We start from the raw sequence: 27,701 nt of genomic DNA on the forward strand, positions 1-27,701 counted from the left end.
AACTGTAACAAACCCACAATATAGCGTATCACCATAGCCTGATTTTCCAGGTAAGCATGGTCTGGTCTTCACGTATTGTTAAGCAGCAGTGAAAAGAATTGAAGGGTTTATTTTTACTAAGGCTTGGGTTGTTACTGTCAGCTCTGATTTTTAATTTAATCAAGAGTAGCGCTGAAGTAGTATTTGTAATTACATTGCAGCTTATGGTTACTGTAGAATTAGTTTTCCAAAGACTTATCACTGAGACGCTACAGTTGTTTTGCTAAAATATGCTAATTAAAAAGCAGCAAAATCAAAACATCTCAGTGAAACCTTACACTCTTGGCCTGTCTGAAGTCTCAAAGATGTAACTTTTCTCTATAAAAAGAAAACTAAAAGAATTAAAAAATTCTGTGTACTTACCAGATAGGGTTTAGGATTTGAGGTGGTTTGGTTTACTTGCCAAATACTTAGAAATCCTTCACCATCAGCAACACCGCACTGAAAGGAATAAACTGGATTTGTTAGCACAATGTACTGGTTACTGGATTTTTACTTCCTGAGAGTAAACAGCTGATGAGGAAAAAACCCACCTGAACCACCAAACTATATTAAATAACGATTATCAAGTACAAAAAAGCAGTTTAGAAGCCAAGTGAGTTCAGTGTGAATTGTTTTATGATTATTTGATGATTGATGCTCTCCTACGTACCTAACTCTTTTCTGGAAACTGAGGCTTTTTAAGTGTGGAAGCTTATCTTTCAAATCCCAATGTTAAATGCTAAAGTTTACACAGGCATGATTCCTCTATAACTCTACTTGAAAATGCTTATTGAAGTAAGATTCATGACAGCGAGCCATTAAACCATGATAACAGTTATGGAAGGACTCTACCATATCATGAATGGTAAAATGACTGAGTTACATTTATTAACCAAAATGCATAGCAAGTAATACTGTATATGCTATACAGTATATTCTATACCTGCAAGTATTCTTAAAGTGTTTTTAGAAATATTTAGAAGTATTTTTCACATTCTCTTTTTAGTTAGGTTTCATGAGTCCTGCCTGAGCAACCCCAATGTGAAACACTGGGAACAACTAGTACATCTCAATTTCTTGCTTAAAATTGATTCCCATGTGATGTTAAGATTGCAATGACTCAAAATATAATCAAATCACTAATATTTTTGAAAAAAGTTTAAATGAGATTTTATGCTACCTGAAAATAAGTATGCTGGGAGATACTTTATGTTTCCAGCTATTTCTAAATGTTGACCTTCACTGCTTTATAGCTATCTTGCAGTCATGCCCAAAGTCCTTTAATACACTTTTTATGGCTTTTAACTATAACGAGGTTAAACAGTTAGACAGTAAAAATGGAGATAAGACCTGCTAAAATAACAGAATGGGCAACATGAAAAACTGAAGAGGTGGATATTCCTCCCAGTTTCTTTCTTTGGCCACTCTGCTTTCTGCATCTCATATACCCTGGAGTCATTTCTGGCCAAAGCATATGGTGCACTTTCCTTCTGCTATACCCTGTACTGGAGTATATTTATATTCTTCAAACTAACACACTGTATTATGTGTATCTCCTAGGTAATGTATTGTCAAAACTTGGTCTTGGCCAGAATGCAAAGTGTGAAGCACTCTTGAAGACCCATGCCTAGATTGATACAAGTTTGCTTCTATAAAATATGTAAGCTCAGTATTATTATTGTATTTTTTTTAATGTTTAATTGAAAAAGGTCACCACATAGGAATACAGATCTCAGAACAGGCAGAACAGAAAGTCTGAAAATGGAGCAAATGGGATATGGGGTAGCAATGTAAAGCTGGCACAAAAGAAAGGAGAATAAGGGCCAGCATTTATTACAAAGCTTCCATATGCAGACAAAATGAATAGTATGACACTGTTTGTGATATCGCTTTAGGACATCTTAACAGTTTGGTGCATCACCAGTTAAAACTGCTTTTGAGGCTACTGCACAACCAAATGTTTCTTAAGGATAAAAATAAACAATCAAAAAAAAAAAGTGGGAAAAAGAGAAAAATTCTAAACATTGTTCTTACTTTATTGCCCTGGGAATTGAAATACATTCTTGTAACCCTGGCATTCCCAGCCTGCTGGAAGCATACCAGTTGCTGTGGCCTTGTCCACTCAAACATTCGAACACTACCATCTTGTGCTCCTGTAAGATCTAAGATTAAGATAGATGTTCATTCACTAATACCACAGTATTTTATAGAAAATTATCTAATCTTTACTAGTAAATATGATTCACTTACAATACTGATGGACTGGATGTGAAGCCATTCTCTTGACGTTATTCAGATTTCTTTTAATAAGCTTCATATAAAACAAATAAAAATTAATATTATTTTGAGAAAAAGACACAATCATACTCTTCAATTTTGTTTATACTACTACATGGTGAGTTTCCCCAGTTAAAAAAAGCCTGTTAAGCTAAATTTATTTGCATCTAATTATGTTTAGTGGCGGTATAGTAATTAAAGCCTGTTCATGACAGAACATTTTTAGACATGAGAGTTCAAATAGTATTAATGTTATCTTCTATTATACAAAGAAAATTAGCACGTGCTGATGTGTATGCTTTTGATATTAGTCGCCATGCAAGAATTTAAAGTTTGGGCTTGTTCTCGTTTCAGTTGGCCTTTGCTGTTTGTTTGTCTCCAGAAACTAAAGGTCTTACCTCAAAGTTTCCATAAGAAAAAACTCGACTGCTCCATTATTTTCTATGTCACAATAATTCTATGCCACAATAAACAAGATAAATGCTTAGTTTGGCCTTTTTTTGGCCAGGTCTTAGTCATTGTAGGCCCTTTCTGTCAACACTGAATTAACAGTATGATGACTTGCGCACACTAGGGGTCTCTACCAAATAATACGCTAAAAAAAGTTAAGTCTTGAGCTGCATGCAACAGAAGTACTCACCACACCAGCTCCAGTGCTAGTTTGACCACTGCCTAACCATGGCATAGATGAAGAAGGCTGTATCTGAGTCGCTCCAAAAGATGATGCAGAAGATTGAGCTAGTGTTGTGGTAGAACCACGAAAGTCAATATCATCAGAACTGTAAAAGAACAGCAGTGCTATGCTTTAAACAAGTGTTTCTTTTCTACTAGTACTGTTTGGTTACCTCATTGTCAAGTGCTTAATGGAAGTGGGTAGACAAGTGATTATAATGAGACTATAAACTGATTAATTACTGCACTTACATAGTACAAATGCTTTCCACGTGTTCCAAAACTATCTGTGTTTTAACTTCAATAGATGGTCCTAACTGTGGTAGATAGATGTTACGAATATAAGCTCTTTTGAGAACAATATTGTTGGAATATTGCTGATGTGTATGTCTTTATGTAGACCTATTCTGTTAAATGGAGCATGGTAAAGATGAGTGCTTTGTGCAGCTGATATATTTATACTTCTCAGCACGGTAATGGAGGAGGCAGTAATTCAGGCCATTGCATGATACAACTAGCATTAGCCACTACAACTAGCCTCAACACTGCAATGATGCAACTGCAGTGTTTTTAAGGTAGCACTTCCTTTATTAGCTCATGCACCATAGGACTTTACTTCTGTGTAAGAAGTGCAGACATGCCAAAAATACTCAAACCCCTCAAAATCTTAGTTTCTCCATCTGTAAAACAAAGACAGTAATTATTCTTTTGCCTTTCCTCACTCCTTTATAAAGCAATCTGAATCCTAGTGAAGAAGATTAATCTACTTTTTTTTTTATGACTCACCTGTGCTTACACAGGTATTATATATGCATCCTTGCAGTGAACCACTACGCTTAATATAAGCACAAAGAAGGAATCCTACCTTTTAGACTCTCTGTCGTATTCTTCCCCAATCCATATAAATGACTGAGCAGCCAGTAGAGCTGAAATATCAAGTTCTTGAACATCATGTGTAGATGCCAAAACAATTTCACTGCTGTTTGCCTATGCAGCACAAAAAGAAAGTTTATACTAACTACAATTAAGATATTTTTATTACACTTATTGTAGCATTTGAGGGCTTACCTTATTAACTGCAAATGCCATTATCATATCTGACTCTTTGTGAATGATTTTTGCTTTTCCTCCAGGGTAGCCAAGATCTGCTTCAACCTACAAAACATGTGTAAGATATTGCAATTAGCATGAAAATCCATTTTGTAGTGGTACATTCAGACTGCAAAAATCTAAACAATATTCATGCAAGAAAAGTTCAGTGGCCTCAGCATTGTTTAGGAAGCTAGACTTCAGACTTATACTCTTTAGTGTTCTAGAAGTCAAAAGTTTTATTTGAGTGTAAGAAACACAAAGCTATTTACAGGGTGTTCACTCATCCCAATTATCAGGACATCCAAAGTTAATTCATGGATTAAAAGCCTGTCACACAGACTACAAAGAACATAGAGCTTCTGTTAGTCACATTAGAGAAAGAAAAGCCAGTTCCACAGAACTTTTAAGAATGTGCTAGAGGTTTGGGAGAAGGGATACTACCTTGTTTTTGTGATCTTCTGCTACGCAGTTTTGTTTGACCTGCTCCACACGATCTTCTACAGACTACATAACATCACACAGTCACAAACACAAAACACATGCACAAACAAATATAAAAAAAGAATGAAACATTCCAAACTAGATTTTAAAGGCCACTCTGTCAGTAAATGATGACAAATGTATTTTTAACTTTTTATAAAAGGCACAGAAACTAAGACAGGAATCTAAACAAGCTCAGTTAAAATGTAATGCCTCCTAGATGAACATAAAATGTATGATGTAGTAAATAAATGGAGGAGTAATACACACACAAACTCCATACTTACAGGAATTCTTAAAGATACTAAGTAGTATACTTATTCCCATGGTAGTTATGTGTTGGTTTAAATTTTCAGTTAGAACTCATTACAGTTGTAACTGGTACAATTTGTAAAGACCTGTATTATATATTACTATATAATATTAATTTTATATGTATATATTACTCATGCATATATACATATAGGCAAAGCAATAGCTCATTTAAATTTCTTTTTCAGTATGACACACACAAAAATATATGAATACTCAAATTTATTTACTTATTACTTATTGTTAATGTTCTGTTTCTTTATGAGGACAGTATTCAAAAACATGTAAGGTGAGATATGCCTTGTCTAAATTATCTGGTTTAGTTGATATTTCAATAAACAACATGACAGTCATGTTGATTTTAAAAAAAATTCCATAGAATACTAAGTGAAAGGAAATTGAAATACCAACAAAAATGGAAAGAAAAATTAAAAGAAATACTGAGGAGACTGAGGAACAGTTATAACTGAAGGAGATTTTGTTTGGTTGGTTTTTTGTTGTGTTTTTTTTTTTTTTTCCTAAGAAAAAAGTTACATCCTTTGTTTACCTCACTTTGTTTTCTTTTCTTGGTGAATATGTATCTTATGAAAGTCTCCTGAAGAATTTCTTGCTTCACAAGAAAATGCCAGAGCCTTTTTGCTGGAAGTGCTGAATAATCCTTTGATCTGGATAGAACAAAAGAAGGGGGGAAAAAAAAGGGAGGGCAGTGGGAAGATAAAGCTTCAATATAACTATAGCTGGACAGAAAGCAAAAAAAATCTAAAAAAAGACTCAATGCCTTTAGATGAAATTCTGAAGAAAAAAAAAAATCAACCAAAGTTTAAGATCTAATTTGCTTTAAGCAAATATTGAGATACTTTTTTCATGCATTTTTTTTAAATCCACACTGTTACTAACTTCCAAGCGCTACACTTTAATTAGCTGACTTGCATTTATGCCTGTATTTGCACTCTACTAAAACTGCTTTTATGTTGGAATTATGCTGGCCCTATAGAATTTCCTTATGTATTTCTTTCAGTATTCAAAAGAATTCACAAATATTTAGCTCATGAACCAATAAAATTCACTGCCTCATGTTTGAGGACGAACACTTCTAAAGAAGCTGTGTATGTTTGTAAGAATTTTTAAAGTAAAATCCTACAGCAGTATCAACCATAAGAATCCAAAGTCATTTATAGTGAGCAAACCTAAAATTGCATTTTAGTATACTGATAAAAGCAAGCTATGTTTGAGTTGAAAACACAGGTCAGTATCTGCCTTTAGGGATACCTGCAAGCATGACATTGACCTAAACACAGGAGGACTGGCATTACAAGCATTATACTATAACTTGCTTTCTCTCTTCCTCCTGACATCTCGCATGTACTATGTAACTATCTTCTGCTGCTGCTAAGGTGAGGTGGGAAACAGCTGCTACTGGAGGAATAGTGAAAGAGGCTGAATAGCATCTTCCCATAGCAGCCATTGCCCTTGTCCTCCAAGTTCTACTCTTCTTATTTTCTTTTCTTGCTGCAGTTGCGAAAGGTGCAGCAGAGTAACTACAGGCTGCTGCAGGAGACAGCTCTATAAGAAGGGTCAAGGAACCATGGGAAAGTGGTTTCTGTAAAGCATTGGCTAGAACCTTTATTTAGCTGTTTAGATGGAAATACTCCTTAGTATTTGTATGATCAAAGAATATGGTTTTGCTGGAAAAAAATGCTTACTTGAATGGTGTGTTTTCTGGTTCAATCATTGCTTTATTGCGGAGAATAGCTGGTCCTGCGCCTACGACAATGTCACTAGGATAAGTATTGATGTAGTTTGGTGGTGGGCCTTCAAACTGGTCCATTCTCTCTTGAAGAATCTGTTCCCAGTGTTCCAAATTTTTTATTACAGCAATGCCCAATGGTGATGTTACAGGCAGATCTAAACAGAAATATTAATAAAGGCTTAGAGAAAATAAAAAATATCAATGAAGTTACAGTATGTATAAAAATCCCCAGAATAATACAACCATAAAAAAAAGAAAATGTACTTGCAGTTGTAAAAAATAATGTGTTATATAAATTTTAAAATGAAAGTAAAAAGCAAAGTCTGACAGAATGCCACTTATAGAGAAAACTAAGATTGTAAAGCAGAATTTAGCATACCAGCGATTTCCAGACCAGCAATGGGAAAGAAGTTCTTAATATTGTGCAGAACTAATTTTACCATTGTCAGATGCAGAAGAGCCCAGCTGTATAAAAAGAATAGATTTGGTTGCATTAAAACATTAACAGTTTTACGTGCAGAACATTTTTCTCCTTCTACCAAATACCCACATTAGAAGAACAATATAGCTGTTCACTGAGGTTTACCAGGCGCAGAGAAATACAACCATGTAATTGTTAGATGTGTCTCTGAGGGCACCTCACTGTAACAAGCAGTGTCCCCTTCTCTCTTTCACAAATCCTAGGTTATTGTACTCTTTCCCCCAGATAAAAGAGTTTGCACGTGCAAGCATCTGTATGACTGAGAATTAAGAACAAGCTTCCTGAAATGCCTCCTGAATTTCTCCATGAAATCATGATGAATACAAGATGTTACCTGAGTTTAGAATTCATGGTAGAAGCTTTCACACAGAAAGAGTCTCACAGATATTAAAGATGCAAATCCTATTAGGTATAGCTGTAATGACTAATAAGAGACTTGAAGAACACATAAAAGAAACATAATTTTTCTCCATTTTTATAATGATGAAGTGATACATTTTATTTCATTTTATCTTGCAATATTTAATCTTTTAAGTGTTCTATTCAGTCTGCCTCTCATTCAAAAGCTAAAAAGCATGTTTGAATTGGGTCTTTGTGTCTTAAAAATGAAGATTTTTTTTGACTTCCTAATCCTGTTTTTTTAGGCAAGTAAATTCAGAACTGTTACTGTGATGAGAAATTGTCACTTGTGTAATACCACTGCCAGAGAGAGGTCTACCGACAGTACTAGAATTATCTGACTTAAACTGGGTGGTGCAGAGGACCTGTATTTTCTTTAATTTGGAAGCAAAGGTAAGCTTGTAACTGTTCTGAAATAGTGGTGATTTCTGCTAACCTGTAAGAATTGGCATCTTTGTGTTCCTGGATCTGTGTATCAGAGAGGAAAGCATCCTCCTCTTCCTCCTCATCACTGTGAAAGCTTTCATCGGAGTCATATATAACACCACTGTCTGACAGAGGAAGAAATGGCTGCAACACAAAATAAAAGTCTGCTATAAAAGCTATTTTCTGATCTCTCAATATTCAATTCTTACTTCAGTTATCACTGTCATAGATACTACTTAACTGATAAGTAAGTTTCCCTAAAACACAGGTGGCAAGGGGAAAAGTGTTAATATCTCTTATTGGCCAGAGATATGTTTTGAAAGTTGAGTGAATAGACTTGCAGGCTCTTTTATTACAAGGATAATATTCTGTGGCAGACTATGAAAAGCACTCAAAATTTTCATGTTATATTTATACTTTAAAACTTAATAAGAAGAAATAAGCTTTTATAAACTTAATTTTTCTATTTTTAATTACCTTTGCCATAAAGTAGTCCCACATGCTGAGTTCTGGAGGGATAAACTTTTCTTTGTAAAAGGGTCTTTCTGCAGGTACAGGTGGTGGTACAGTGCTATCTTTTACTGGTCTTCCAGGCACCAGCATTCTCATATTAAACCGACGGCGATGTTTATCCATTTCTTCTGATGGAAGAGGTGGTGCTAAATTCAGGTAATTTGAAAAGCTGATGTTACTACTGCATCTTTAGAAGTGGCTGTATTTTCTAATCAAAGCAACTAAAACCACTGTTATAGGTACTGATTTCTACCATTTCAGAAGTCAAAGCCAGCCTAAATAAAGTAAGTGTAATTATAGAAAAAGTTTGTTTACAATGAATTCAATAACTGTGGCATTTATACATTAGATATATCATGAGAAATAAATTTTATTATCTCGATTGAGTTCTCAGGAGATGCAGCTTCTAAATAAAAAACTTTTAGCTGAAAAAGTTTTAAAAAAATTAAAGAATTTAAGAAATTTTGTTGAGAAATAAATGTATAAAATTTCACTAAACTGTAAACTGCACAAGTAGCAGTAGTTATTCAAAAGGTAAGCTGAGGAATTCATGGCAAAGAAAATTTGAATAGAGAGACAGGCTTTTTGACAACTGAAGTCTATTTAAAGTGATGATTTAAAATGCCTGAAGAGTTATCAAAATATTAATGTGGAATTTGGTTTTCAAAGTGTTATTGACCAGGCAACACTGAAAATCACACTTACTTTATTAAAAAGGAGCTAAATATTTTAAAATTATTTTTCTTTTTAGAAAGCCACTACTAACATTCATCTACACTGCAAGTTTTTACAAACCTTCATTACTGTCCTCTGAAACATCAGAAGCTGTAGCAGCTTGTAGGTTAAAGGAAAACAGAATACATCTCACATGAACACATGGCTTTATATAAGTTATTCATATTAACATCTTTTGAGAATAACTACTCTAAATAAGTTTAAGTTATTGCATGGATGCCAAGTATCTATTGTGCATACTTACAATGGTGCATTGCCTTATTATTGTTTGGTTTTATATTTCAGATATGGAACATTATTTTTTGCCTAAGTTTCAAGCCTATCACTATTTTGAAGGTCTGTGTGACATGGTTTTCTGTATTGTTGCAGTGTGAAGTCTATGACAAATGGCTGCATTTGCTTTTGTCTCCATAGCCTGAATTCAATCTTCATTATTGCTTTTTGTTGTGCAGTATATTAAGACATGCTCATCCATCTTTGCAAGATTTCCTGGGTTTAGTGGAGCTTACATATGCATGAACTGTTTTTCAACAGATGAAGCTGGTATGTCTTCTCTGTGGTCCTGTGCAAGGTGAAACCGTATCTTGCAATGGAAACTGGTTCCAGAAATACTGCTTCCAAGTTACTGCAGTTGTTAAACAGTAAAACTCATCTCTCACATACAGAAAACCATAGATATTAACACTGACTTATACTGTTTTTTCACTAAAAAAATGGTGACTGAAAGGCCTGAAAAGTGTTATAAGTAAGCATCTCATAGTAATATTAGCAATATAATAACTGCACAGTTTTCATGACAAATTCAAAATGTGCTGGGTGCCATTACAAAGGACAACTGCAAGACTGATTTTTTTCTGCTTTTCAATTTATGTAACAGTTTTCTTGCCAGTAAATATTTAAATTCTGCTTGCTTGGTTTTTGTCTTTGAAAGGAAAGAAGTCTGTCCTACTAGGTTACTAAAAGGAATAAAATGCAAATCATTAGCGTGACCTTCAGAGATCAAGGTACCTGGAATATTTTCTGACTGCCTTCGAGGTTTTACAAGAAGCTTCACTCCTCCACCAAAAACAGCAGCCCACATTCGATTGTTCAAAGGATGAGCCGCTAGTCGAAATAATTCGTTACATGAATTAGTTGCAAGGGCATGTATAAGGAGACTCAGGTAGACAGCTACAACAGCTTCACAAAGTAGGACGTTTAACTTTGGTTGATCTTCATCCTGAGCTGAACTTAAGAGATTTATAAGTGAACTCACGCCTGGAAAGAGAAAAGAGGAAAAGTTCTCTGTTAAATGAGTAAAAGTACAAATGGAAAAAAATGTTTCACCTCTGCATTTTATGATAAATATATGTTAATAGCCACAAATATTTTTATTCAGGTGAATTGTACTAATGATACTTTCCTTAAATGTACTATTGATACTTTTCTTAAAATCATAAACATCAAAATTAGAAAAAGCCTTCTTGGGTCTGGGACTTCTGTGTTGTTGTACCTCTCTGTAAATACGGGCAATCCAGTTTGCCTATGAAATTCCTGCACTGTTTCCACAGTTGACCTCAAAAAACTGAATTTATGCTCATATATTGGGAGTAGTTGTTTTGATAGCTATACCATGTAAAGCATAGATGTAAGATAGTACTGTGGAAACAGCTAACAGAATTAGCTTTGTTGGAGGTGAGGCAGACTGGTAGAAAACATTTTAGGATGACAAATTATCAGCTTTCTGAGTTTATCTTAAAGATCGTGGTCTCTCCTTCAAGGCAGGTGTTTGCCATGTAGAAAGCTTATTTTTGTTTGTTTTGGTAGGTGAAAAAGTTAAAGGCCATTATTACTTTGAAAACTAAATCAGAAATACTTATACATCACTGACCATCCATCATATTATAGGGGAGTGAAATTATTTTGAAATGTGGACCTGATCCAGTGGTGCCAAAAGTAACCTAATTTTTGTCTCACCCGGCCACTGAGCAGGAGATGAGTTTGGAGTTGCATGCTCTTCAATGCTTTCTGTCCTCAGTCTGCGTCGATCACTCAGAAGCAGTCCTTGATAAACCATCCCTGTAAACTGATTTGTATCTGCTTGAAGGCTAAATACAAATTAATTTTTTTCTGATGAGAAAGAATTTTAGAATGTTTTTGTAATAAATTATAGTATATATACATTCTTCTCATTTTAATCAGAAGATGCAACATCTAAAATTCTATAGGACTAAGTCAAGAGTTTTAGAATTTCACAGTATACAAAATACATTGTTTATTAAAACTTGAAATGTTGCCATGTGGCATCATCAATTTTAATATGTTTTGTGCATGGCTCCAGGTATGAAAAAGGCTTTTTCAAAAACTTCAGTGATATATTTGTTCTGAATATTTATAGCATTCTGTTCCAGTTTGGAATATAAACTGCCCGAAACATGACTTCAGTTAGGTTTCAAGTGTTTTCTCTGCACCACAAAACAGCAATGAATGTGCCATGGAAAGCCAGCATTCAGTTATTTTTCAGAAGCTTCCCAAGTGAGAGTGACACCATATTTTCCTACTATTTATCAGAAAAAATCCAAATGATTGGTGTTATTTAATCTGTGTAAAACTGATCTGGCATATCAAAGCTAGAAATGTGTTAACTGTGTAAGTATCTATACCCATACACAGATATTTAATCCCTTTTTTCAACATGTCCATGAAGGATTTCTGTTTCAGATACACAAAGTATACTCCAAATATAGGAGTGTAAGAAAACTTCCACTTTTACCTGTAGCTGTGGCTGTCACATAATGCTTGATAAATGGATGCAGAAAGTGAAGCTGCTAAAGAATGAAGCGTGTACACCTGAAATAAAATGAGCCAATTAGTTATATATTAAAGGTGAGTAAACCTCAATTCTTTCTAAACAGCACTGGAAATCTGTGTATACAGGAACGTCCTAGTTTTAAACCAAGTGCAGGAAACAGAAGTTGAATGTTCCTTTAAGTTTACAATACAGTATTTTGAAAAATCACAACTGCTTGTTCAAGCTCATCTGATTGCAGTCAAACCCTTCTAATATGTCAAGTTAATTAATGTGATTCTAACACAGAACTGCTGCATTGAATGAGTATATGGAAGGAGTTATTAAGTATGTCCTATTATGATAATGAATTTGATGGGATGGTTCCTGGAAGCCATATTATTTAACAACACAGTTCAGTATAGTAGTAGTTGCTCAAAATGCATAAAATACAAAAGTTTGTGTAACCATTGTATGATTGTTTTATCTATTTTTTTTTTTACCTCAGTTCTCTGCTTACAAATTTCCAGAAGTCTCCAGGAATAACAAGAAAAATACTCTGTTATTGCCACACAATGCAACAGAATTTCTCCAGTTCTTAAACAGAAGAAATTCAAGGATTTTTTGGAAAGTCCGGTGAAATCCAGTGTGTAGAAAATGGTACCGTCAAATTGTTAAAAATGTAAACTTTTTTAAACTCACCATGTGTTAATTTCTATCTTTTCCTACCATCTTTCTGTTTAATCAAATGTTAAACCTTAGACTAAAGCTATGAATTATTTAAATGGTTGTTTTGCAGTTAGGAGGTGTCAGCTTTTCTTTCTGAATTCTCTATTAAAAGAAAATGCATGTGAAGTAGGAGTTTCTAGAGTAAGAAAGATGCTTGCTGTAGTACAATGCAGGATGGAAAAAGAGTCAACAAATACAAGAGAAAATGAGATTTAAATGAGCTTGGGTTACAGTTTTAGAAACTTTACTACCTTGAAGTGGGACAGCTCATTTAATTTCCTGATTTTTCCCTACTTTCATCTCATCAATAGAAATTCAAATTAATGAATAGGAATACTGATTTAAATGTACAAAATAATGATGCAGCTTCTTACTAATTTACTGTGTCACTCTCAGGCTCTTTGACACCCCTAACCCCCAAATATACTGACTCTGAATAGAATTCAGTGTTTTAGTGAACATTTGCATTTAGAATAGTTTCCTGAGAATGGCCAGAACTCAGATGAACTAACTGGATTCAAAAAAGGTGTGTCAGAAAGCAAGTGGTTAACTAACATTTTCAGTCCATCAGACTTAAGGGAGAAGGTCAGTATTGTGAAAGGGTAAGTTGAAAATTTAACTCAAACACCACATTTTCTTTTTCATGTGCTCACTCCCCATTTTATAAAAAAATCATTTAGCATTTCCTGAAAGCTTTTCATTACCTTGACATCTTCAATATGAGGATGTGGTGGTGATTTCATCTGCACAATAGTGTGAAGAATATCATGGATGTGGTTGTTTAAATATAGAACAGGATTAGCTATCACTGTTTTTGTGGATGCTATGCTCGCAGAAAGCAACGGTAGTGTTGTGGGTAGTGGAAGAGGAGACTGAAGCTGTTTTACAGTAGTTTCCTGTTTAAAACAAAAGATTGTATTTAATGATACTGCTGAGGAAAAAAAAAAACCTCAAAAAAAAAGGAAGATAATTTTACATCTTAAATGTTTTTCTGGGGTTATTTATCCTCTTCCACTGCTGTCTACCCAGTACAGACAAGATTTTACTGTGACTGATGTCAAAAATATCTTATTTACTATAACAACATGGATCAGATCTGATAGCCATATTTGCTGGAACACCTTTTAATTCAGTGCAGGAAGGGTATTTTTATGTTGTTCATTTGGAAGTATTGGGATTGTCTAATAAGAAACATTAACTAAAAATGCACTTGCAGTAGAATAAATTGACATAATACTCACCAGTCTGAGTTTAATAACAAAATCAAATTTGCACTAATCTGAGTTTCTCAAGTGGAAACAAACAGAATTTTTTATTTTATCCTTCAAAGTACACGCTAAGCTTAGTACCACCAAAACAGTCATCTACTGCTCCTATGAAATGTGAGAAATCCAGGACTTGAGCAGATAATCTGATACTGCCTGGTATCAGATTATCTACTGTAGCTTAGGTTAGCCATTAACATTTGCTGGAAAATATCTCTTTTTCTGTGAATGTAGAGAATGCCATAGTAACAGGGAGCACTACCCTGTCTTAATATGATCTGTTGAGTCTTGCAGCTAATATCCTTTTCCTTGTAGCTCCCCTGAATGACTTGCAGAGGTGCAGGGAATCAGGTTTTGTAATATTTTAGTAACTGTGAATTTAATTTAGTGTGATCCAAATTAGAATTTCATTGGAAAACCTATATAATGATGCAGCTATAATATAAACAACAGCATTAATATGCCATAATTATAGGTAACCTATTCTTCAGTGTCACATAACAGATTCTTAAGGACCAAATAATCAGGATGATGTGTAAAGCAACACACTTAAATATGAAGCTCTGTCTCCAAGAACATTAAAATGACCATGAACATTAGGCTTGCAGAACGTGAGAAACATCTATTTAGGCACAAACTTCAGCATTTGACAAAACTGACAGTCCAGAACTATTCATACTTGTGAACAGAAATTGGTTGAATGTTTTACCTGCTGTGACTCTTGCAGCAAGAACTTCAGCTCCATTCTTACAGATGCTAAACCACCACCTTGTGCCCCATGAAGACTACAATAACTTAGAAAAACTCTTAGAAGAGCTTGGTTCTTCTGCAGCCACCACTTTCGTCTTTCAGCATGTTCCCGTTTTGCTTGTAACCTACGTCTTTCTATCTGGTGCCGTTCATACGAACCAATGTCTGGCTTATCCATATCATCGTGATCAAGCAGATCCCCATTTACTTTGGTATACATTTTACAATAGTCTTTGCCCTCTGTATCATGGTTGCATATTTCATGCATAGCAGCAATCTCTTTTTCAAGCCAGTTGTACAGCTGAAATCTAAGCTTTCCTCCATCTACTTCATAACCTGTAGCCAAAGTCCTCAGTTCAGTCATTAGGATCTTCAAACAGGCTCTGAACTTCAGTTGTTCAGCAATAACATCAACCTCAGTATCTCCTGCATCACAAATCTTCCCATCTGGTGTTTGTGGGATGTTGGTATCTGAGGTTCTCTCATCATCTTCTCCACTCTTCAAATCAGATTTTGAGTTTTTCATCATTATACCAACATCCTTGTCCTCTTCATCTGACTCATTTTTGTCTTCACCCCAGTCAAGAGTAAGGGGCTCATCATCAAATTTTACTGCTGGCTGACTCCAGTCAAATTGTGCTGAAGACTCAACAGTATTTTCCAATGCAAAGGAAGTTGAAATTGGCTTTGACCAATCTGTATCACCACTTCCAGCACCATCCCTTAGGGCTTTGGAATCTGAAACACCAGCCTGTGTTGGAGTACTAGGTGACTCTTTTTCTGCATCTACGGTAGACTTTTTTCTTACTTTTGGAATTTTGGAAAGGACTTCAAGAGCTAGTACAGGGCAGCCCACTTTAAAATGTGCATTTGCAGTAGTGAAGAATAATTTTCTTTCTATAAGATTAATTTTATCAACAAAGCTTTTCTCAGTTTTTAGACCTAAGGTGGCCAAAGTCCCTTCTGGTGAACTGAAGTATCTTCGGATGAGCAAAGGATGTGTTCGAAGATAATTGTAAAAACTGAACACCACAGGATTGCATGACTTGACGATAACTAAGGAATTAAACAGATACGACAGCTATTGAAAATGGCTTTAAAATGGTGTTATTCTGTTTTGCACTATTTCCTGCATTACAGAGACTTGTCAAAACACAAAAACCAAGACACTTTTTGATCTAGTTGCCAAAACAAAATGAAGAATTACTTATTCCCCACAAAAAGATTAAAGGTATGATCTGGATGAGTAGGGAGATACAAAATTCCCTCATTTACCTCACTGTTATATTTTACTCAGTTAAGCCTAAAAATAAGCTGTGGTAATCAGTCAGGTAGTTTTCCCCAAGTGAGGGAATATGCCACACAAACCCATATAGCTACCTTTCCCTTCACATTAATCTCGAAAGAGACAGGACAGGAAATCCTGCTAGAACACTGCGAATTCCTAGAAGCAAGAATGAGAATTTAAGTCCATTGGACAAATCTTTGGAAGAAATGCAGAAAAGATGGTTGGTGTGTGTTGGTTTTATCTTTTATTTTTTTTTTCTTAAGTAAAAATTGAATGGGCCAGTACATAAGGCAATTAATGCATAATGGCATCTTAGGAAAGGAACTGCATAGGAAGTATTCCTCCTTCTCTGTCTTAATAAGTTTGTCCCATCAGACTAAGGTTTTTCCCTTACCTGGGTTTTCATCATCATCTCTAGGGGTTTGCTCCAATAATGTGTCCAGTGCTCTAGTGTAATCTTTCATTATCCAGTATGCAATGCTTCTCAGAAATGGATCAGAATGCAATTTAGTACAGCTGAACCCAGTTCCATCCTTTTGGCAGCCCAAAATTTTTTCATAAAGAATGGAAGTGTATGTGATGGAGGTTTCAAACTCTGATTCATACAAACGAGCAATAACCATAGCCAACTGGATGTCTTCCATTTTCTCAAGGCAAACCTAAGACGAGAAGTGGGGAAAAGGTTGCTTTATAAGGGAAAGGTAGTTCTTTAAAATAACAATTAAGTGGATAGCAATAAGTGTTTACAGATCAGATAGATTTTTTTTTTTTTTTTCTTCATCATACCAGTTCTTTAAGTACATACATATCTCTGGGTCTAACCCATGGTGATATCTAAGTAATGTATTTTCTTCCATGTTTGGAAAGAGGTGTGCTTTCTTCGGTTTCAGGAATTATCATATGAATACCGGTACATCAGCATGTCAAAGATTAATACAGCAGAAGTAAAGATGTTTATTCTACCTAGTAGAACAAAGATAACTTCCAACTTTAATGTTAATACATCACTGGTAAGACATTCTTCACACTGTCTCATCTGCAGAATTGCATTGCTCAGGAAAATTCTTTACATTCTCAGGTAAAGACAAACTACATGTAAGTAGGCAGGAGAACTAAAGGTTCTCTAATTCCCATTCTCTTCTGAAGTACTGCTTGGGTTATGATCCTGCTTACAGCTCTCACTTCCCTTGTGGCAGTCAACATCACAGCTCCACTAAAAAGGAATCCTAGGGCTGCTTCAGAAGAGAACTCTTGACTTCTTTTTTTTTGCTTAATGTTGCAACGATAGGTCATGCAGATTAGCTGGAGGCTGAGCTCCAACTTAACCGTTGTTACCAAATTTCGCCAGAAGGATCATTACTTCCTCCCAAGAGTGCTTCCACTGAGAACTGATGTATCTGAAAAATTATTCTGGCCTTCAAATAAGCTTTCAATCTGCTTTTTACAGTAGTGTGGAGGTAAATGGTATGTCTGCAGAGCACAAGGAGGTCACGTGTGGGCACACCATATCATTTGTGCTGCCACAATTTATGGAAAACACGAGCAGAGAACAGCTCACAAGGATGCAGTTACATGGATCAAATTAGAAACTGAATTTCTCAAAAATGGATACCTCTATAGCATCTTTCAGTGAACCTGCTAGCAGGAAAAATGCAGCTGATTGTTCAAAGCGTTGTTTTCCCAACAAAGCAAAAGCGTTTTTTAAAGCAGCTTTGCGCCATCTATCTTCACTGAAGTTGTGGCTGAAAAAGGCAGTCATCTTCTCATCATTCTGGGACCTGCATAAGTAAATGTGACATATACAGCTACTTATTATATCATCTTAGCATACAATCACTTGAATAATTAATCACTTATATTTAAACTCTCATCTGGATGAGTTCCACTTTGCATTCCTGGTTCAATTAAGATTTAATCAAACTTACAGTTAACAGAACTTACCTAAACAAACCCCACACTACTGCCTTTTTCTTCATAGCAAGGTAAAAAAGTGCAGCATCTAAGGCATCATTGTTCCTCTGAAATGAAGCTTTTGCAACCTGCAGTAAGCAAAACTTACTGTTATTACTGAAAATATAGAGGCTGCTTTTAGCTAAATAACGTATATTTTCTCTCAGGAAGGATGGTATAGGTGACTGTATTATTTCTGCAAAGCAAAAGTAATTTCTGTCAGAATGTTTTATCATATGTTACAACTAATTTCACTATAAACGTTCTTCAGACTCAGAAAAACTGCACTATTGCAGATATAACCCCTTTCAACCACAGTGGGATATTACAACTATGCAAATAAGTCTTTTCTTAGAAAGTGTTACAGTAACTCATACTATCACATGAAATTCCTCTTGCATTCCATTATTTACATATATCTAAGTTCATACAAGTATTCCCTTAATGAACGCTGGTTTTTGTACAGGACTCGGAGATGTAATTTGGAATACCAGGATAATCAAGTTTTACTCCTGGATTCCAGTATGCTGTAATTTTTCAAAATGTATTTTTACAGCATATGATGGAAATTTAGTAAACTAGTAAGTACTTCTGTTCCACAGACGTTTCAGAGATTGCATTATTTGTTTGCTGTAATTCACAGCAAAATCTATTAATTATTCAAATCCCTCAAACTTCAAGTTACAAAAAAGCTGAAATTCTTATTAAAGCAAGGATTTAAATCTCATTGGAACCTATGGGAAAATTTAGGTATCTCAAAAATATGTTGCATTTTATCCATTATTACACCTCCCATAGGAAAACTGCATGTAAATGAGACTTTGGTTTTACATAATATAGGTGCATGTTTCCATAGAATAGTAATTTTATGACTGTTCAGAAGAGTAAAAGCTGCCCTTAGTTGCAATTCAGATCCTTTATGTTCTATAGTACTCCATTATGAAAAATACAAAAATGGCAAAAAGACCCTTTGTATGTTTTTACTAATATTTATATATATATTTCTTAAATAAAACCCACTACTGAATTCAAAGCATAATTCCCTGTTTAATACTGACTCTATCTGAAAATAAGATTCTTATTAGAGTAGTTAGTATGACCTTTAACATACTGTAGAATATTGGGGGGCGGGGGGAAGGGAAATTAGGTGCTTCAGAAATGGTTTTACCCTAGATAAATTGTATTATATCTAACTACTGAATAATGAAACTTGTAAGCCAAGAGTGCCAACATCAGTTGGCATAGAAAAAACTAGCTATACTATCTGCTGGCTGAGCTGGAGTACAAAGGAATCTACTATATGCAAATCATGTGTGTATCTGTTAAGACATACCTAACAGCATGTTAACTGTAACATGTAAGCAGTGAAAAGTACCTTCTCAATGCACCTTCGGAGTGTGTTGATATTCCTGACCCACCAACCAATACCCATAGCTCTTAATTCAGACCACTGTGGGTCTCCCTTCTGGATAGCCGGAATCATACTGATCAACTCCTCCTCAGCCTCAGAATGAAAAGCCCATGCAAAATGGCAAGTAGAAAGGCCTAAACAGTAACATAATAAAATTGAGAAGATTAAGCCTTGTTAATAAGCAAATGAAGTATGTCAGAGATCAAAGTGGGATCTCCAACCCAAGAGTTAGGTAGACCTGAGTGAGACTGTTTGCCTCAACAAGAAGTAGAGCTGCTAAAGGAACAGCTCAAATATATTTTTATTTGCTAGGGATGTCTCCTCTTCAGTGCTTCTTACATCATTTCCCAGTGCACCATTCATATATGTATGTTATATGGTGAAAGACTGAACAAAAAATATTCTACTATTGCAGAGGCAGACCTATTCTGTGCCAGAAACCTTTCTGTCTTTTGCTTAGGTAGTAACTGCTTTTATTTCCTGTATTTCACAACAGCATGTACTCAGACTGAGCAGGGAAAAAACTTGCTGTGATGAAAACAATTGAATAGTTAAATAATTTAAGGTAAGATAAAGCCATCCTATCTAAAGCAGTATCTTCATTCTCCAGCAGAAACAATATAAACAATTTGTCTGTTATCTGGTTGGAAAACTTATTCATGTCTGAAACTGAATGGGACAGAATCTTTGTTCTGTTCTACTGGCTTTTTGCTATTCACAGTACATGCAAGGAAGCCTGTACTAAATCTTTGCAAAATAAGAGCCTTAATGAAATAGACAGCATCTAAAATGAATATGCAGATAATATAAATAATAGAAATAAAAAAAAAATAACTAGACCCTATCAACTCAAGTAGATCAAATGAAAGCAAAACTTCACTCTAAGAAATACCTTGGTGAAGCAGCTGAACTCGATACAGAGGTGGGAGTGATGTCAGGAGGCAGGTGTGCAAACGCATAGCCAACAGGTATCTTAAGCCACATTCATCTAAGGTATCTCTTCCTGCGAAATATAAATGCTAATTTTTGAACACGTGGATGACTATAAGAGCATATATATACAACTTATCACATGCAGTGAGGGATGTACATTTCAGAACTTGCTGAGAACTGAACTACAAGTTATTATGTATGAATTATAAGTAGAGATTTATACTTAAGTTCTTCTTTCTTGCTGTATCTAATCTGAGTAACTGATACTAGCTTCGTTATCCCAAATACCCAAGGATTAAGTCTACCTTTGCTGAGAAGAACAAGAATGTTAATTCAATATGTCAGTTACTAACCTGAGTAATTCTTATCTCTGTTCTCATCTAGTTCAGTGCTTGTTGTGGCCACAGTGTCTGCCAAAGCTACAAGGAACATCTGCTCCAGTCGAGTGAGGCCTGGCAGACTTGAGTGCATCAGGTGGCTTGAGAGAACGCTAGCATGTTCGCGGCCAAAGTAAGTCGGACCATACTGTGACAGATTAATAACTTTGGATTTACTCTCCCTCTTCTCAGGCTCAAAATCAATAAAGTCTTCAGTTGTAACAGACGGAATTTGGAATAGATCTGAGTACTGATCTTCTGTTTTTCTCTTATCATGATGTTCAGAGCCCTGAGGTATTTTAGAAGTTTCTTCAGAAACAAAAGTGGCATCTTGATCTGCAGCAAGCAACGCATACAGTGGCAATGGGGGAATTGAGTCTATCTCTGTGTAGTCTCGAGTACCGTCTTTTCCAGCTGTGATGGTATCCTTTGCAGTACTACCACTTACACTAATGGTGCGAGAAAGATGGCGTTTAGGACCAGCTCCTTCTCCAGCTTCTGTGTCTTTAACAATTGCAACTTCTCCTGCAATACATTTAACTAAATGCGATAGAATGGCTTTGGCTCGGCGAACTTTACCCAGATCCATAAGTTCTAATAACTGGGTTGGATGATACTGGGGTAGAGTAGGTGAAAGAACATGAGCAGCTTCAAAAAGGCCACCATCTTGTATTACAGTTGGAGCGCCAAAAACATCATCCACAATACCTACCCTATCAATTACACTGGACTTCTTTGCTATCAGGCTTGTTTTGAGTGGATCTTGTGTTGCTGAGTCTTCAGTAGTAAAAACATCACTTTCTCCATCACCAAACCTGATAGTGTGTTTCCACTGGGCATAAACATGCATTTCACAGTCCATTCCCACTACCAGTATACCATCTCTCACCCAGGAAAGAGAAACAGGCAGTGAAGGAGTGCCATCTACAGATGATACCAAATCAATTGATCTAAGCAACACCCACTTCGACTTTATACCTTGTTTTATGCTACCACCTAGTGGTAAAGTAATGACAGCTACTCCATCTTTGCTGCTAGTTTGATCTGTTACAATGCCTGAAAGTCTTCCATACATGTAGATGTTGGCACCAACTCCAACTGTCAATATATGTGAACCATCTTCTTTTGATACCCAGTCCAAATGCACCAAATGCTTGATACTAGGCACCAGGTATTTGTCTTTATTCAAAAAAGCATCTGATTTACTGTAAACAAACAAATTACTATCTACACTGACTCTTGAATCAAGTACACTTCCAACCTGAACTAAATCATCCAGATGAATAGTCTGCTCCAAAACCCATTCTGATCCTCCTGTAGACTCACATTCAAGTATACAAACATGCATGGAAAATTCTTTGGAAATAAAACCATTATGCTGTATGGGTTGTTTGTATGCTACTGCAAGACGTCCTGTGTAAGAACAGCTAACAGCAACTGGCCTTCCTACAATGCTCACTGTACTGCTGTTGTCTTCTCCTTCATCATTCATTAAAGGCCATTTCCTCCAATGATATGTTTCCCTTTCTTCGTTTTTGCTGTTTAGGTCTGTCTCTACAGTACATCTCCAGAACCGCACTCTGTTGTCTGAACAGGATGTTACTATCAGATAAGGTGCAAGGCAGACTGGGTATATTGATGAAGAACTCAGGTGACCTGAAGTTAGAACACATTACATGTTTACTTTTAGTAATATGAAGTTTAATGCCTCTATGAATAAAGTGAAACCTAAGGAGGGGAGGGGAGGAGGAAGGACAGGAGGGACACGAAGACAGATATACAGAAGAAGGCGTAAGGACATCAGGTGAAAAAAGCATTATATACCCAACATGCTAATATTGGCAGATGATATAAAGCAGGTATAAACTGTTCATTAAAAAATTAACACTAGAAGTTAAGTTTCCAACCATTAGAGCAGCAAGTTTCAGGAACAGCTTTCCTGTGGGGATTCGATATATTTATGGAAGGGTAATATGACATGGACACAATGACTTGAGAGAGCCTTTTAAGTCTGGTGTTCCCTGTATCAGTAAATGAGAATGCGATAGGCTGAGGAGATACAATCAATCCTATAAACTAGGAAGTAAATTAGTGGACAAACTAGATAGAAAAAAAAAATGTTACATTTACCTGCTGAAGGAGTTGCTCTTATTACTTCTACACCAGCAGGAAGATCCAGAGGTTGGCTATACACAAGTCTGGAGCTCAGAATGAGTTTACTAGCAGTCTGAAGATTAGCAATTGATGAAGATCGTGGAATGGGACTTATGCCAGGTGATACATTTGGAGAAGAAACCACACTCTTTTGCACAGGTACACTAAGCTTATTCTCTGGTGAAGTAGCTTCAGTTGGCTTTGCTATATTAAAAAAATTGACAACAGTGTTAAAAAAATTGCGTAAGTAAGGATAAGGCACGAATATCCTACAATATCAGACCTATTTTTAGCCATGCTTAAGTTACACAGAAAATAATTGTATGATGTGTGCAGGCTGTGTTTACTTTTACTGCATACTATGACTATTCATTTTGGGATACCCATAACATTCTGAAATACCAAGAATTAAAAATAAAGAATCCAGTGCCTATCAAGAAATTTTTGCATTGCTAATGGTGTAGAATACAACCAGTGTTTGTAAGGAATCTTACTGCTATTATTGCATTGATAAAATTCTAAACGTTCCTGACTTTGAGGCTTCTGCTCAGTAAAGGTGACGATGTGTTTTGAAATGAAACACCAATCTCTAAGTTTTATTTTAAAATAATGTTAAAGAAATGTCTGTCTCTAAGAAAATTACTGTCACTCACCTAAACAGGCTTGCACAGATTTGAGATGAAGGTGCCACATCTGAAGAACAGAGCAGCCATTACTATCTTTTTCAATTACTACTAGGTAGAACTTCTCTGAGAAAGGTGGTGGACGATACCCTGTAATTTGAACATCACTATCATGAACTTTATCTTCAACATAAATTATTTTCAATAAGAGAAGACTGCCTAAAAATTATTTATACTAAAAAACTTGTTTTCATCTTTGAATGAAATCGCTTGATTAGAAACAAAACATTCAAACAGTATGATTAATAACTTTTTTAACATTAGTAACATTTGTTTGCTTATGGCTACAGAACAATTACAAAAGTAGACTGACTTACAGACAACCTGAGTACTAGTAGCAAATCTAATTAATTAGATATATTTGCCTTCCAGATCAGCTTGAACTACCTTGCTATATTGTAAAGACTCTTCTACCTGCCTGCTTTCTTCCTTTTAAAATTTTAAGTCTACTACCAAATCCCCAAGTTACTTTTTATTGTATTAGCTTGGAAGTCAAATATGTTCATCTTATCACCTGGAACTACATATTGATGCAGAAAATATACTTCTGCTCTATTTTGTACACATTTATATATACAACGTACAGTGTTTTGAAAAACAGACTTTGTCATATAGGTTAAAATGTTTCACTCTAAGCAAATTATAATGCCTTTGTTTATTATCATTACCATGTAAACTACAACTCATAGGAGCAACATGAAGCAGCCATTTGTGTAAATTCTACAGATTCTCATAAAAAGGAAACTAACAGATGCTGGCTATTTCTGTATCTTAAAAAACATTTCTAGTACCTACACTTCATTCATATTAGCTATTTTTATTCTGTACCTTGTGATGGCTGGAAAAATATCTCAGTTTCCTTCCCTTCCACATCTTCCTTATGTGGTTTGTATCCCAAAATGAAGTCTTCTTGAAAGACATGAAGCAGTTGTGTGTTTGAGCCACACTGAAATATTAAGCAATAGTTATGCTTCCAGAAAAATAAGGCAACATTTAGTACTAATGCAATTATTTCTTTCCTGCAATCTAGCTACTGATGAGGATCACTTTCTTTTATAATGTTAAAAGTTATCTTAATGCATCCGAAAACCTGTATGTCTTCCTTTTATATTAAGAACAGCATATTCTAGAACCTATTGTTTGTATATGCAAATTATTTCACTGAGATCTACTCTGCTAGACACATTCTATAATAACATTTTTGCAGCAGTTATTGACAGATGCATTAGTACCTGATTGGTTTTTATTGCTTTAGGTGTTGAATAAATGACAGTGGGAAAAACTCTCAGACTTTTATCCCTTTTCAGTGGGGAAGACGTGTCTGCAGTGAACCGCTTAGGAAATCTAAAAAAAGGGAATGATTTTTAGATTTTCCTTCTCTTGTATATCTCAACAGCTGTCCTTCCTGACAGCAACAGATTTCCTTGCAGTACCTCCACCTCTCTACAAAGGAGGCTGCTGGCAGCGAAATCCTTTTCTGCAGGCAAGGAAAAATATGTCCTCAAAGACAGAGATGGCTAAATTTTCATGCTGCAAAACACCCTCTTTTTCCAGAGAAACATGGAGAGTATTTTTTGTACTCATCTATAAAAATTCCTGACAAGTATTTTGTAAATTTGAACTTAAGATTGAAGATCCAATGTGATTAATACTTAAAAGCATGGAAATTTATTGACAAATAGAGAACTACTTCTTTATATGTGTCAAAAACATCCAGATACCTAATTAAGAAATGGTAAAACACTGTTTTCACAGGCTGCTTCCTAACACAAAACAGCACTGGAACATGTCTGGTCAAAATAACTGTGAGTAAGGACAAGATATAATGCTGCTGCCTCCTCATTGTTCAAAATGAATAGCTATATTAGAGTTATTTATGTTAATTAACAGACAGAGCTACTAAACACCTTTATGTGAAACCCATAAAGAATTAACCATTTACTTACTTTATTAGTTATTGCATCAAGTTCAATAATGCATCCTGGTCGAGCAGTAGATTGTTGACTCACAATATTAAACACTTCCCCAATAAGTTTCTGAAACAGAAAAAAAATAAATTAGAGGAGTCAGTATATTTTTCCTTCGGACAGAAGGAAATTGCAGTCACAATAAACTGATGCTTTAATTTTCCTTGTCAGCATAAACTGTAACAGAGTTCTTACTGTTGTCACTTAAAAAGCATTTCTTAAGACATTTGCACTGTTGTGTCTGTAGCTATTCATGGGGATAGTGCACCATGAACATGGTTTTAATGGGAACTAAATAGTGTTTATTTAAAGACTTATAGTTTAATAACATAACTTGGTGTCTGTGACATGAGAAAGTCAAATATACTGCTTCACTTCTGTTTAAAGCTTCAGGTTTTGTCACAACACGTAAAAAAAAATCAGCATAGCTTCTACATAAACTGAAGGCTCTATTGATTTTTGCTGGAATGTTCACTATTACTGCTCTTGGAACGGATTCCTCAGGCTGATCTGAATACTGACAGGCTCTACTTTGCAGGATAGCTTAGAAAATAACAAAATAATGGAAAAAAGGAAAGATGTGCTTCTTTATACAATAACAGTGCAAGATCAGGCTTTATTTTGCTTAAAGTTATAGAAATTAAATATTAAAGAGAGATGAAAAAATTAAGAACTAATATTACCCTTGGCAATAACCTGCCAATTCTCCCTCATCCCACCATCTCTGCCCTTCCTCATATACAGATGTAACTTCGGCGGATACATCTAAGTCTGCTCTACTGTCTTGACCTTCCCACTTACTCTGACTTCCCATCTTTTAAGAAAACAAAGAAAGAAATTCCATTTTTCCTTTCCCCACCTGCTACAGGCTGGGGAAGCCTGTCAGGGGAATTTTGTTTCAGTGCAGCAGCTTTTAGTAGTAATAGCTGTATTTCTGACTGCTGATGTTTAGACAGAGATGCAAACCATAAAATTATGTAAGGTATACGGCACAAGATCCTATACACAGAATGGCAAAAAAATTATACAGAACCAAGTGAAGACAAACTCCCCACTAAAGAGGGGAGTTACCTTAAGTAGTTTTAATACTTTCAAACCATTGCTACAGAAAACTTACAGATGATTCAGGGTCAGATAATTCATCTAGAAGTTTTCGTGCATCTACAACAGCTTGGTAGAGTCTCAAGTTTTTGCCATCAGATGCAACAAAACAAGCACTAGCAGAATTGCAGTATGTACCTAATAGAAAACACAAAAACTTAATAGTTAAAAAAAGGGGCAGTGAAATGGCATCGGGTAATCTATTACGTTCCACATCACTGCATCTGAATCCATTTCTAACATAATTTCCATAAAGTATCGAAGCAAAAAACCTAAGCAAATGTGTGCATTAAACCACCATTATCTGAATTCTGAAATAACTCCCTTTCTGCTCATTTATGTAACTGAAATTCCTCATTAAAGTTGAATAATCTAAGTAGAACTCATATTTACAAATAATGGTTCACACATACAAAAAACATTATGTAGTACGCCTGAAGGAATGTTGCTATTCCTTAAGGGAAGCAGGTAGTTATTTGTGTTTAGAAGACTGTGGGATTTAGACAGCACAGAATGTTACTATGTAAGCAGAGAAAAGAATTTATTATAAATAAAACACGTTACACGCTTATTAAGCATATTTACAATTTTTGAAGTTGTACAACATCTTTTACACCTATTTTATCATCGCGAAGGTCAGACTGGCCTTAGCATAATAAAATAACTTGGCATTATTAATAAAAAAACGTTACATCCATCGCAAAAATGACGGTTTTAGTACTGTATGCAAAGATGACAGCTTAGTGCAACAGCATCCTTGTGATTATTCAAAAATAATTATCTGAGTGGCTGAGGAGAGTCATAGTTGTACAGACTATTTTGTCTTACCAGTACTGGAAACTATTTTCCTAACTGCAGTAGAAAGCCCTAAAATACAAAACCTGGAGAGCCATCCTAGGGCATTATACATCAGATGATGTACTGCCTGACCTCTGAAAAAGTAGTTGCAGTTCTCTAAAGTTCATGTAGCCTGTATCTTTAAAAGTACCCTGTTCTAATGGGGCTTTTGTAAAACACTGGCAGCCTGAAGAATTTGGGTATTGTTTCAGGATCTTCTAAGCAGAGTTTTAAGCCAGCATGTTAAAAGATTTTGATATTTTTTATCAAAATTATATCAAAATGTAAATTTGGGCTGAAAACCTTTCCCAACTAATCAGATGTTCAAGTG

General features: G+C 35.3%; 1 protein-coding gene across 4 annotated transcripts in view; it reads right to left on the reverse strand.

The window, feature by feature from the left end:
- The window catches only part of DMXL2 (Dmx like 2), a gene marked incomplete at its 5' end in the record, with an annotated part of 55,992 nt that overhangs the window by 4,609 nt on the left and 23,682 nt on the right, over positions 1-27,701 (reverse strand). For 2 of the 4 annotated variants that reach the window (XM_080626264.1, XM_080626263.1), the window contains 28 exons: positions 403-480; positions 2,056-2,183; positions 2,272-2,332; positions 2,939-3,077; positions 3,836-3,957; positions 4,039-4,125; positions 4,504-4,566; positions 5,402-5,519; positions 6,558-6,759; positions 6,984-7,069; positions 7,921-8,054; positions 8,388-8,569; positions 10,167-10,415; positions 11,115-11,245; positions 11,911-11,987; positions 13,359-13,550; positions 14,629-15,725; positions 16,352-16,616; positions 17,570-17,735; positions 17,899-17,996; positions 19,283-19,452; positions 20,211-20,321; positions 20,605-22,284; positions 22,759-22,986; positions 23,436-23,555; positions 24,294-24,411; positions 25,412-25,501; positions 26,550-26,671. In XM_080626264.1, coding sequence (XP_080482390.1) covers positions 403-480; positions 2,056-2,183; positions 2,272-2,332; positions 2,939-3,077; positions 3,836-3,957; positions 4,039-4,125; positions 4,504-4,566; positions 5,402-5,519; positions 6,558-6,759; positions 6,984-7,069; positions 7,921-8,054; positions 8,388-8,569; positions 10,167-10,415; positions 11,115-11,245; positions 11,911-11,987; positions 13,359-13,550; positions 14,629-15,725; positions 16,352-16,616; positions 17,570-17,735; positions 17,899-17,996; positions 19,283-19,452; positions 20,211-20,321; positions 20,605-22,284; positions 22,759-22,986; positions 23,436-23,555; positions 24,294-24,411; positions 25,412-25,501; positions 26,550-26,671 — 6,314 coding nt within the window. Of the gene's footprint in view, positions 1-402; positions 481-2,055; positions 2,184-2,271; positions 2,333-2,938; positions 3,078-3,835; positions 3,958-4,038; positions 4,126-4,503; positions 4,567-5,401; positions 5,520-6,557; positions 6,760-6,983; positions 7,070-7,920; positions 8,055-8,387; positions 8,570-10,166; positions 10,416-11,114; positions 11,246-11,910; positions 11,988-13,358; positions 13,551-14,628; positions 15,751-16,351; positions 16,617-17,569; positions 17,736-17,898; positions 17,997-19,282; positions 19,453-20,210; positions 20,322-20,604; positions 22,285-22,758; positions 22,987-23,435; positions 23,556-24,293; positions 24,412-25,411; positions 25,502-26,549; positions 26,672-27,701 lie in introns of all 4 variants that reach the window. The other 2 variants (XM_080626266.1, XM_080626265.1) reach the window with 2 other exon arrangements.

The sequence above is a fragment of the Psittacula echo genome, assembly GCF_963264785.1.
Source record: "Psittacula echo genome assembly, chromosome: 10".
In the NCBI taxonomy this organism is placed as follows: Eukaryota; Metazoa; Chordata; class Aves; order Psittaciformes; family Psittacidae; genus Psittacula; species Psittacula echo.